This window comes from Urocitellus parryii, chromosome X (genome assembly GCF_045843805.1).
Source record: "Urocitellus parryii isolate mUroPar1 chromosome X, mUroPar1.hap1, whole genome shotgun sequence".
Classification (NCBI taxonomy): Eukaryota; Metazoa; Chordata; class Mammalia; order Rodentia; family Sciuridae; genus Urocitellus; species Urocitellus parryii.
The window spans coordinates 39,816,672-39,830,647 of record NC_135547.1 but is presented as its reverse complement, the minus strand read 5'-3'; the positions used below and the strand labels follow the sequence as shown (position 1 = coordinate 39,830,647).

The 13,976-nt window shown below is 35.6% G+C and overlaps 1 protein-coding gene across 1 annotated transcript in view; it reads right to left on the bottom strand.

Annotated features, from left to right (window-relative positions):
- Positions 1-13,976, bottom strand: part of Gucy2f (guanylate cyclase 2F, retinal) — an 87,082-nt gene that overhangs the window by 26,697 nt on the left and 46,409 nt on the right. The window contains 2 exon segments of the mRNA XM_026396770.2: positions 307-463; positions 3,001-3,145. Coding sequence (XP_026252555.2) covers positions 307-463; positions 3,001-3,145 — 302 coding nt within the window.

Sequence of the window (13,976 nt, the reverse complement as noted above, 5' to 3'; positions counted from 1 at the left end):
GAGCACCTACTGTGTGCTTAGCATTCAGCAAGATTCTCCAGGGACTGCTGGGGTCTCTGAACAATACAGCCTAATCCTGCCACAGCAGGAACTGAACATTATTGCACTGGCTTTGTTTGGAAGGCTAGGCTGGGCTGAGGTTACAGCATGCAGACTTCATTCAAGTCCTTTGGTTTGGAAATGAGGCTGGATTTTCAACAAAAGTGGGGAGTTGAAATGAGCCTGAGGCTTTAATTCAGTGCATATTTTCATTTGAGCTTTGTGGTTACTTTGTGTGCATCAGAAGGGTACAAATTCATTGCTTACCTTCTGCAGAAGGTTCCTCTTCAGAGTGTCTCAGCATTTCTAAGATGTCATTAAAGCCGTAATCTGTCACTTTTAGCACAAACTGCCCATCTACCACACAGTTCTAAGACTTTAGCCTCCCATGAACAAACTCACTGTGGTGTAAGTACTTCATGCCCTGCAAATGATACAACAGAATTTATTTAGCAACTTATTTAACTATTTTGTGCTTTTAGAGCCACTTTCTGATATTGTTAATGGCATGAGCTATTATGATCCAGAATTCAGCTTGTTCTCTTAAATGCAGGCAAAACAAACCCTGACAAGGTGTTTAGGACCCTCCTAGCTCTAAAATGATAGGCTTTGATGAAGAATTGTATTACGTGTATATGGAGAATTATGTGTTACTTGGAGATTTATTGACATTTCAGAAACAGGATGGAAACATAATTGCCAAGAATTTGGTGACTGTGATTTTCTCCAACAGGTCTAATGTAAGTCTCATCCATTATTGGCAACAGTGAAAACTGGTACAGCTTTTTGGGTGGACAATTTAGCAATAGCTATAAAATTTTAAACATACAAACCCTGTACTCCACAGTTTCTACTTCTCCTCCAGAGAAATGGTTGCATATATGCACAAAGGGACAGAGAGAAGAATGTTCATTCCACATTTGTTTTTATAATAGTATATAATTAGAAATACACTAAATATCAATAAGGGATGGGCTACATTTATGTTACAATATTCTGCATTGCTTAAAACTGGCTGGGGTTGTGGCTCAGTGGTAGAGCTTTTTCCTAGTATGTGTGAGGCACTGGGTTCGATCCTCAGCACCACATATAAATAAGTAAAATAAAGGTCCATCAATGACTAAAAGAATATTTAAAAATAATTAAAATGAATAAGATAGATCTGTATGTGCTGACAGAACTCTACACCAAGGTGTAAGTGAAAAATAGTAATTTGCAGAAGTAAGTGGTAGCATACATATTTAAAAAAACAAACAAAAATATCATCTGCAATGTATGTAAATATATATAAAATGAATTACAAGTCCATTCACCAAATTGTTAGCAATAGCTAAATTTGGTGGGGGATATGAAGAAAAATAGTTGGGTAAATGTCAGTATTTTGTCATATATACTTATGCCATTTGATTTTGTGTTAATTTAATGTCACTTTGCAGTTAAAAATAGACAATAAAAAAGAAAATGAAAGCTTTGAATATCACTGATCTCTGTTCTTGCCTGGCAGCCTTTACATGACATTCAAATGGTATCTATCAGGACTCTATCATATGGGTTTAACCATTCTGCATATAAATATATCCATATTCTACTTCATTCATTTCAGAACCATTTATGCTGAGAGTACTTTTAAGTATCTGGCTCTGTTTTTCAGCCTAACATCCCTTTGTATTTGAATGCTTCACATCTTGTGCTCTAAAAAAGTTTGCACTTTTCAGTACTTCCAAGTAGAGTCTACAATCAAAAGATATCCCTCAGGTTTCCTAAAGCTTGGGTTTCATTCATCACTGGCCTGAGAACACTGTCATTTAAAGGCCTCTCCCTTAAGCCACTTGGTTTTGCTTATAGAGTGAGTAAAAAGAATACTAGAATAGGTATAAGGAGATTTGGATTCTATTATCAGTTCTGCCATTTCATAGTTAACTGATAAATATTTATTTAGTACCTACTATGTGTCTCAGACACTACATAGTAAAGCGTAGCTCATTTAGTTTTTCTTAGCCTCTACAAAAGAAGAATAACCACCCTATCTTAAAGAGAATGGAAGTGAGGTAATATCTTCCCTTTCCATGCCCCCTTGAAAAGGTTTAGGCCATGATACAGAAATCAAGACTGTGATCAATATGCAGAAAGTTTGACAAGTAATTGATTATCCAGATCAACCCCACAAAATGCACATACACCCAATTTGCCTATCATTTCATTTAGTTAATAGATTCCAAAGAAGCCCATCTATGGAACCTTCCATGAACCTTCCTGGCTGTCAGCAGTCCTTGGAACTGAAAATGGAGGTGCTGGCTTATAGAATCAATAGTTTTTGGCTAGCACTGAGTTCCCAGCCCATACCTATGGTAAGCAAAGACTGAGTCACCTTTTGGAAGGTAAAAGCTAGAAGGTGATGCTAAGTAGCACCAAAGATTCTGGGAATGAGCACTTTCCCACATCCACAGAGAAAAGAGAAATGGTATACATATAAATTATATATATATATATATATTATTATATATATATTATATATAATTTACATATATATATTAACTTCCTATATGTCATCAAGTATTCTTCTGCCATATATATAAAGAAATGGTATACATATAAATTATATATAAATCATACATATATATATAAATTTATGATTTATATATAATTTATATGTATACCATATATAAATTATATATATATAATTTATATGTATACCATTTCTTTATATATATGGCAGAAGAGTACTTGATGACAAACAGGAAATTTAAAAAAATAGTTGGTCCTCAAATTAAGGAGTGGGGCAGGTAAATATTGGCTGTATCAGTACCTTGTAACAAATATAAACAAGAGGACTGTGAAAAGACAGGAAGGAAGGTAAAAGAGTGGAATGATCACAGTGATCTGAGGAAAATAAAACAGCTCAAAACTTTTAAGTTTTAATCTATAAGGGAAATCCAAGATTTCATCAGTCTTTTAATTAACCTTGATGAGATCCAGTAGGAGTTTCACAACCTCATTTGTCAGTATGTCTTCTAAGCTCCTTTGGGGACAGAATTCACTAATAATGGCAAACATTCCCAAATCATGGAAGAAGCCCAATAAAGGGTTAATGTTCTCATGATGAAGAAACAGGAGGGAAAGAGAAGAGTCACAGCTGTCTCATTTGTGGAACAGAATTATGGGCACATAACATTCTCTTCATCATCCTAGTTGGTGGCTGTGGTAAGCAGAATTTTCACCCCATGAACTCTAACCCCTAGCCCTATTATGTGATTGTGTTATGCCATCTGGGCATAAAGTAGATTAACAGAGTGAAACTAACCGAATCACAATGAGCCCTTAAAAGGAGAAGAAGGGCTGGGGTTGTGGCTCAGTGGTATAGCACCTGCCTTGTACATGTTAGGCCCTGGGTTCAAACCTCAGCACCACATAAAAATAAATAAATAAAGATATTGTGTCCAGCTGCAACTAAAAAAAAAAAAAAAAGAAAGATATTTTAAAAAGGAAAAGAGAAAGACCAAAGGAGCCAGAGGGATTCAACCTATTGGCACTCAGCCTGCCAATATTGACTTTAAGATGGAGAAAGGAGGCTATGAGCAAAGGAATTTGTACAGCCTCTACAAGATGGGAACAGGACTCAGCTGATGGCCAGTGAGAAAATGGGGACCTCAGTTCCAAAACTCTATTGAACTAAATTCTGCTGACAAGCCTGGAGATGGATTTTCCCTTCAAGCATCTGGATAAGAACCCAGTCTAATTGACCCCTCAACTTCAAACTTGTAAGATGCTGAGCAGAATACCCAGCTGAGTCTGGCTACACTTCTGATCTACACAACTATGAGATAATAAATTGATGTTTTAAGCCACTAAGTTTGTGTTAACTTGTTACAGCAGCAATAGAAAAATGAATGCAATAGACAAAGAGGGAAATTTCAGGCAGGAATTTCATTCAGCATACTTACTAGTAAATGCTGGAGCTGGGCCTCTCATCATGATTCCTCTGGGACTCTCTGAAATGGAGCTCGTGGATCCGAGAAAACTAAAGAGAGGTAGTGCAGTAAAATGTATAATAAATTGTCTTTCTATGAATACTTATCTACTCAGCACCTATTAAAATAATTTCCCTACATAAACATAAGTTTAGACCTTATAAAATTGTATCAGAAAAAATCCCTCTAGAATTCTGTCTACATTTTCCCTTCATATTCATTTTTCCCCACTAATATAAGAAACATTTAGTGTGTGCTCACCATGTTGAAGACACAGAATGACATGCCAGACAAACAGAAATAAACAAAATGCAATCACTATCCTGAAAAAGCTGGCATTCAATGAGAGGTGACAGACAAATTATCTGACAATTGTATTTTACCATGAAATGTGTTCTGAAAGAAGAGGACATAGGATGCTGAGAGAGTTTAGATGTTCAATATCTAATTCAGCCTTGGGGGTCAGAGAAAGCTTCCCAGAGGAGGTAGAATCTTGACTAGACTGAAGGACAAGAAAAAAAATTGACCATGTGAGAGTCACTTGATGGAGGGGTTAAGAGTGACAGCATGTTGTGTTGAAGAAACTGCAACAGGCCTAGCATGCCCACAAGAATGTGCAGAGGAGAGACCATGAAATAACTAGCTTCAGAAATGGATCTGAGCCACATCCCTTGGGACTTTGAGAACCATGCTATAAATTTTAATATATTTATATATTGAAATTTATATTACAGGAACTCAGTGAGTGATTGTCATCTATTATTATTTCTATTAAAAGGCATATGAGAAAGAGAAAAATAAACTCCATAATCATATTCAGATTTCTACTTGGATTCGTGGGTAGTTGGTGGTGCTATACATTAATACAAGGGATTCCAGGATAGTGTAGTAGTGGATGTTTGGTGCACCACCCATATCCCTTTTACTGTGCACTCCCCTATGAGTTTTGGTTGATAACTCAGTTATCCCACTCTCAGAAAAAAAAAAAAAAACTGAGGGCCCAAACCAAAGGTAAGTCACTTTACCTTGGAGGTTAAGCCCATCCATAGATCTCAGGCAATGATTGGTTGTGGATAGTCCAAATGTCTAGTTATCTGGTTTCAAGGTGGGACTCATGATATAACGTGTGCTCCAGCATTTTCCCATGAGATCATACTGTCTGTAGTCTCCAGCTGAGATCAAATACTTACTTAGTTTTTACCTCTGCCATATCCTGCTTTCCTCACTCTTTTCCTATGAGAGCATTCTCTCAATAAGTAATCTGAACAAGAGTTTCCATCTTAAGCTCAGCTTTTAGGTAATCCAACCTAAGACAGATAGAAAAGCAAATTTCATGGCGTGGAGGGCTATAGATTCAGTTTGGAACATTGAAAATGAGGTATCTGTCATAGCCTGTGAAATTGCTGATAATAAATAAACATAGACAAATTTAAAAAAAGAAAATGAGGTACCTGTAAAATATCAAGATGGATCTATTTGAGACAGTTGTATATTCAGGGTTTGGAACTCAAGAAAGAGGTCTGATCTGGATAAACAGACTTAGGAATTGTGAGAATATAAGTGATATGTTAAATCAATGGGAATGAATGAAGTTATGCAAGGAAAGCATTTAGGAAAAAATAGAAAAGAAAAATGTATCAATATTTAAATGATAGAAAATTGAAAAGCAGCCTACATAAAAACCAAGAAGGGAGGCCAAAGAAGTGGAGAAAAGCCTATTTACAACAACAACCTTAACACTACAGGACAACTTTCAATAAAGTGAGATAAATGCCAGAAAGAATTTCAGAAAAGTGTGACGAATACCAGAGAGGTCAGGTAATGTGAAGAAACGTATCTAGTGAATTGAATCATTGGGAAATTATTAATTGCTGAAACTCACTATGCAAATATGTTTACACACACACACACACACACACACACACACACACTTCATACATGTATTGGCTCTCTGTATCCATGGGTTTTGCATCTGCATATTCAGTCAAGCACAGATCAAAAATGTTATAAAAATCTTTTTCTTGCAATTATAACCTAAATAATAAAGTGTAACTACTATTTACATAGTATTTTAATATTTTATTTTTTAGTTATAGGTGAACACAAAATCTTCATCTTATTTTTATGTGGTGCTGAGGATCGAACCCAGTGCCTCATGCATGCTAGGCGAGAACTCTATCTCTGAGCCACAAGTCCAGTCCACATACTATTTACATTGTATTAGGTATTATAAATAGTTTAGAGATAATATAATATATGTGGGAGGATATGCATAGGTTGTATGAAAGATATCCCACTTTATATAAGGAATTTGAACATCCATGGATTTTGTTACCTGAGGGGGTGTCCTGGAATCACTCCCCCATAGACACTGAGAGACAACTGTGTATGTGTGTATGTGTGTGTGTGTGTATGTGTGTATACCATCATGCAAGTGTGCATGTACACACACACACAGGCTTAGAATAGTAGTAGTGTGAGTAAACAGAAAAAAGCAGATATATTTTAGAGTTCTAAATCACATTACCTATTGGTGTGGGGAGTAAAGGAAAGAATTAAATCAAATATTATTCTATTTTGAGCATTGAGAGGATAGTGGGTCATTTATTGAGATGGTGTGCACCTGGGAACTTAAAACATGGGCTTGTTTTTTCCAACAAGATGACCCAAGTCAAGGTTAAATTACCCCTGGTGGAAATGGCAGCTAAAGATCAACAAAACTGCCTACTAAACACAAAAGTCTGACACCTATGACAATTCTCTTAGTCTACTATAACCTAAATTAATTAGGCAGACATGAAAACTCAGCCTACAGGTTGAAAATTAGTCACCTTCTTCTGACTTCATTCTCTTTTGAACCAAGCAGCCAAAACTACTGGGTTCTGGACCTCCATCAGAAGCAAGAGTACAAAGTGGATATGTCAGAGACTGCTAGCTACTCAGAACACATCTGCTTCCCTTTCTTGTTGGGCAAAGATAATCCACATTTACCAGCCTCTCTTGGAGCTAAGGATAGCCATATGACTGAATTCTAAGCAATGGAATCTAAGAGGAGGTAATATGTGACATTTCTAGGCTAAGGCTTTTAAGCAGCAAATACATTCCCTTCCACTTCTATGGCTAAATGCAGATTTCGATGAGGCCCTAAGATGGTCATAGACTCAGTTCCTGAATCACCATATTGGAGGAGAGTCTCCTGCCAACCAAGAATACCATTGTGTTATTATTTGAGTGAGAATTAAGCTTCTATTGTGTTTAAGACATTAAGGTAGTGGGAGTATAACTCAGTGGTAGAGCATGTGCTTAGCATTCACAAAAAGCCTTGGGTTAGATATGCTGCACCACAAAAAAAAAAAAAATATATATATATATATATATATATATATATATATATATATATATATATATATGGAGTATGTTACAGCATCTATCATTACACCATCAGCCCAAATTTGGAAAATTGCAGGCCTAGGTCCTTGAAAGATCTTTACAATCATCTTTCCTCAGCTATATCCATTAGAGAAAATCCTTCATAGGAAATAGGTAGATACTTCTATGCAAATATATCCCTACTAAGACTCTGGACAACCCTAGGATGCAGAAAATATTTGGAACACTTATTTGAGTAAGATAACCATTTATTGGGTAGACATGTAATTTACCACTTCCATAATACATACCATCAATGTGGCCACCATCAAAGTTCAAAAAATAAAATCCTGTCTCCCAGGATTTTTGTTAGCCTCAAAATTGACATAAAACCTTTAAGCATACAAGCGTTGACACCTGCTCCTGATTCAAACATGGGCCTAGATTATCTTTAAGATTCCTTCGCCCCATTAAAAATGTTCCTGGAAGTCGGGCATGGTGGCCCACACCTATAGTCCCAGTAGCTTAAGAGGCTGAGGCAGGAGGATCACAAGTTTGAGGCCAACCTCAGAAATTTAGCAAGGCTATAAGCAACTTAGCAAGACCCTGTCTCAAAATGAAAACATGTAAAGTACTGGGGATGTAGTTCAGTGGTAAAGTGACTGTTTTAGTCAGCTTTTTTCACTGCTGTGACTAAAGGACCTAGACAGAACAAGTGTAGATGAGGAAAAGTTTATTTGGAGGCTTACAGTTTCAGAGGTTTCAATCCATAGACAGCCCTACTCCATTCCTCAGGGCTCAAAGTGAGGCTGAACATCATAGCAAAAGAGGGTGAGAAAGGAAAGCAGCTCACATGATGATCAGGAAGCAGAGAGAGAAAAAAGAGAGTCTCCGCTTGCCAAATACAAATGTATACCCAAAGCCAGGCCCCCAATGTCCCACCTCCTCCAGCCACACCCCACCTGCCCACCACTCAATTAGTCCCATCAAGGGATTAATTTACTGATTGGGCTAAGATTCTCACAATCCAGTCACTTCTCTTCTGAGCCTTCTTGCATTGTCTCACACATGAACTTTTGGGGGACACCTCACATCTAAACCATAACAACACTCTTGGGTTAAATCCACAGTACGTCAAGGCAAATGGCAAATGGACATCATAACACCAGAAATGATTTCTGTTTGCCATTTTCCACAGCAGCTACAATGTCATCCTAGAGGTAGGTTTAGATAGTCTTAAAAAAATATTCTCAACCTCAGCACCCACCACAATTACATCAGCCATTGACACCTATTTTTGGCAGCAATATATACTATCTCCATGAACTAATGGTTGTGTCTAGCACCTTACATTATCTTGTTTTGTGATAGAAAACTATTGATCAAGACTTCTTATCCCTGTATCTATTCCATTGCCTACAACCCAGGAATCAGTGATCATTTAGAATATAATAACTAGGCACTAGTGGAAGACTTCTGCTGCTGAATTTTCCATGAACAATACTTTATTAATTTATTAAACATTTATTGACTATGTACTAGATGTCAGGCTGGATTTCTATTATGGCAGATTTTGTGAGTTTGGGGACTAGACTCCTTCTCTAAGATGGACTGAGGTCTCCTGTAGTTTCCCAATATTTAGAAGACAAGGCTTTACTGGAGGAATGGTTGAGCTCTTTCTTAAGGTATCTACCAAATTTTGAAGTGCCACCATATGTTGAGAATAGAAACAAAAGAATGAAGACCAAAGCCTCTGAAGTGCAGTCCAAATATTCCAATATTTTGATTGAAACCTACATACTGTTAGAGGGATACCCCTGAGAGAGTCGAAGTAGAGGTGGAATGAAACTAACTAAAGCTGAAATGTAACTTCAATATTGCTCAATCTCTGATTAGATTAATGTGATTATCCCTTATCCTGCACACCTAACAGATGGAAAGAGAAAATTCTCACTGATAGAATATATTAATTTGACCCTCTACAGTAGTATAAAATATCTACCATATAATAAAAATTAAAAATCAAAGGCTGGAGTTGTGGCTCACTGGTAGAGCTCTCACCTGGCATGTGCGAGGCCCTGGGTTTGATCCTCAGCATCACATATAAATAAATAAATTAATTAATTAATTAATTAATAAAATAAAGATTGTGTCCAACTACAACTAAAAAGAAAATATTTTAAAAACTAGATATTTGAAAAGGCAGAGACAGAGGAGGCAATGGAGCAATGTCTTTAAGTTACTAATAAACCAAAAAACAGTAAAATGTAGACTTTGTACAACCACAAGCCTGAGATCCCAATTAGAATAAGACATGTTCCATGTTTCTATAAATATTTCACAACGTACTCTACAGTCATGTGTATCTAGAAAGAACAAATAAAAGATGAAAGCAAAAAATATTGGAAGAGGGCTGGGGATGTGGCTCAAGCGGTAGCGCGCTCGCCTGGCATGCGTGCGGCCCAGGTTCGATCCTCAGCACCACATACCAACAAAGATGTTGTGTCCGCCGAGAACTAAAAAATAAATATTAAAAATTCTCTCTCTCTCTCTCTCTCCTCTCTCACTCTCTCTTTAAAAAAAATATTGGAAGACAGTGAGAAGTAGAGGTAAAGCTATACTTGAAACTAAAATGGGTAAAATGTGAGTTTTCCTTCAAAGACAAAAAATAATTCTTCAATCAACATAACAGAATCCAGACTAATAATGCTCAATAACAAACCAAAAACCTTTAGGTGTACAAAGAAACAACAACAAGAAAATGTGACCCAGAGTCAAGGGTAAAAAAATGACCAGTAGATATTAACTCTATGGAGACACAAATGTTGCAATTAGAAAAAAAAAAAGACTTTCACACTGATATTATAAATACATTTGGGAACTTAATAGACAATTAAGTTTTCATATATGAAAAACAAATATACAGGTATGGAATATCAGCAGAGAAATATTTACCAATACATTAATGTATGTCTACTTAAAATAAGAGCTTCAAATTACATGAAGAAAAATTCACAGAATTAGATAATAGGGAAATTTTAACAGTAATTGATAAAAAAGTGTTAATAAAAAGCAGTAAGGATATAGAAGATTTGAATTACACTATCAACTGTCATGACCTAATTGATATTAATAGAACTCTACAACCAACAACTGTACAATATTCACTAATTCACAGTGCATGTGGAATGTTGACTAAGATAGACAACATATTTACCTGTAAAAATTTATAAATTTTAAAGGATTGAATTTTCAGATGATATACTCTATTTAACTCATACTCACAAGAGCTAAATAAGGAATGCATTAAATGTGATATATACAAAAGCACCAAATACCTGGTAATTAAGCAATATGTTTTACAATAATACATGGATCAAAAATGAAATAAAAATGGGAATAATAATTATTTCAAACTAAGGACAATAAAATACAACATTAGAATTTATGTTACACATCTACAACAGAGCTTAAAGAGAAATATGTAGGTTAAAAATAAAGAGTGATTAAAATAATATTCTCTGTTTCTAAAAACAGAAAAGGATGAAGAAATTAAACCAAATATAGGTAGAAAGAAGGAAATAATAACAATAAGAACAGGAGTCATTCAAATAGAAAACAGGCAAAAAAGAAATAAAGTGAAAACCTTTTACTTAAAAAAATAATACGTTTGATAAATCTCTAATACAACTGTTACGAAAAATATATATATATATAAATTATCAATATCATGAATGAAAGTGATGGCACTACTACAGACCTCACAAATATTAGTGAAAAAAGGAATTTTAAACAACTTAATGCTAATAAAAACAACTTATCAGAAATTTATTGAACAACACAGTTTATTAAACCTGGAAAAATAGAAAATAATAATCCTAATAGCTTTATATTTTTCAAAGAAACTGAATTTGTTTTTTAAAACATCCCCACAAAGAAGATACTAGGGCCAGATTATTTTACTGATAAAATTTATTGTTATGATTTAGATATGAGGAACCCCCAAAAACTCATGTGTAAGACAACAAAGGAAAATTCACAGGCAATATGATTGGATTATGAGATCTTTGACCTAATAACTGCATTAATCCACTCATATGGATTAACTGGGTGATAAATGCAGGCGGGTATGGGGAGGTTGGAGGAATTGGGTCACTTGGGGCATGACTTTGGGGTTTATATTTTGTCCCTGGTGAGCAGAGCTCCCTCTCTGCTTCCTTGTTGTCATGTCCTGAGCTGCTTTCCTCCACCGTACCCTTCCACCATGATATTCTGCCTCATTTCTGGCACAGAGCTATAGAGTTGAGGGGGTATATGGATGAAGACCTCTGGAACTCTGAGCCAAAATAAACTTATCCTCCTCTAATTGTTGTTGTCAGTTCTTTTGGTCCCAGTGGTTAAAATGTTGACTAAAATGCTTATGAAAATTTTAATAATATAAATTTTCTACCAATTCTTTCAGAAAATAAAGACACCCAAACTGTTTTATGAAGCCAAATATAACCCTGATGCGTAAAACTGATGAACATTAAAAGAAAATTATATATCATTCTCTTCATAAACATAGATGCAAAAATCCTTAAAAATGTTAGCAAATATTATCTAGCAATATATAAAAATTATAATAAAAAGGATATCATGAACAGGTGAATTTTATCCCAGAGATTTTAAGTAAGGTTTTTTAATGTTTCTTTTTTTAAAAGGCAATGTACTATATTAACAGAAAAAAGGCATAAAACCATGAAATCGTTGCAACAAGTAGCAAAAAAAAAAAGTCTTGAAAAAATACAAAATTTATTTAACATAAAAATGAATTCATAGAAAATTAGGAATATAAGGAAAATGATATGTATGAAAAATCTTCAGGTAACATTAGATCTCAGAGTAAAATTCTGGATCATTTTCTTCTTCAGCCTAAACATGGCAAAGATGTCACCATTTCTATCAACACTATGTAACATGCATCAAAACATTCATGAAAAAATTTGAAGAAAACTGAAGTAAATGTAAATATATACCACATTAATAGACTGGAATATTCAATATTGCTCCAATGTTTATTTTACTTAGATTTATTTGTTAATTAATTGAAATCCTCATCAAAAATCCAGAAGTCTTTATTGGAGTCATGGGTAAGTTGATTCTAAAATTTATTGATAAATTTTATCAAAGACTTTTTTTTAGGTAGATAGAAAGAGAGAGAGAGAGAGAGAGAGAGAGAGAATTTTTAATATTTATTTTTTAGTTCTCGGCGGACACAACATCTTTGTTGGTATGTGGTGCTGAGGATCGAACCCGGGCCGCATGCATGCCAGGCGAGCGCGCTACCGCTTGAGCCACATCCCCAGCCCCTCAAGATTTTTTTAAAAGTCTTTGATAATGGGGCTGGGGTTGTGGCTCAGAAATGGGGAAAAAGAAGAAACAATATTCGTACAATGAATTCATGGTTTCATTAAGTATGGCAGGCATCTCAACCATTCAGGCCTGGCCTGGGACTGGGATTTGAAGGGATGCCCTGAAGCCTCTGGTGTAAAAAGAAAGCCAGAAACCTCTTACATACCTGTTGTTTTTCCTAAGGGATGGGCCTGTTTCAGTTTTACATTTCCCCATTTCTGTTTCCACCCTCTTAGGTACCACACCCCATGCCAGGCTTCTGTAAACTAGCAATTTCTTTTCTCTAAGGAAATGTTTATTTTCATGGAATTAGAAGTAATCATGTCTGTGTTCATTAAAACATTATTGTTAATAGAGAAAAACCTGGAAATAACATAAATCTTACAATAAGGGCTAATTTAAATAGATGGTAGCAGATCTAATAGTCTGAAATACTGTGTGGAAAATGAAATGCTGTTATAGAAAAATCGCACATGATGTGGGAAAAATTCATAAGTGAGAAAGATAAGCAACGCAACAAGTCTCTGTGTATATGTGTGTGTGTGAGTGTGTGTGTGCAAGTGCACACACATGCATGTGGGAGACATGCATGCACACTATTGGAGAGTTTTTTTCTTGGTGCTCTTCTAGATTTCTGCATCGGATGCAATGTGTGTTAAGGAAGAGCTGTGAGGGGCACCTTGTGAAGAACCTGAGAGCACAGACCAGAGGCCTGCAGCAAGGTTTCCTTCAGGTAATGAAATAATGAAATTGGTTTTTGTTTGTTTGTTTGTTTTGGTACTGAACCCAAGGGCACTTTAGCACTGAGCTACATCCTTAGCCCTTATTATTATTTTTTTTTAAAATTTTGAGACAAGGGTCTTGCTAAGTTGCTGGGACTGGTCTCAAACTTGCAATCCTCCTGCCTCAGCCTCCCCCAAAGTGCTGGGATTACAGATGTGTGGCACCACCCCCAGCCAGACAGTGAATTTGGGAAAAGGCACAGAGTATTAAAAATGAACTCCAGGTGGGGCTGGGGATGTGGCTCAGTGGTAGAGTGCTTGCCTAGCATATGTGAGGCACTGAGTTTGATTCTCATACCACATATAAATAAATAAATAAATAAAATAAAGGTCCATCAAAAACTAAAAACTAAAAAAAAATCTTTGATAAAATTTTTAAAAAGACTTTCAATATCCAAAACAAAACTGAAAAAGAACAAGTTGG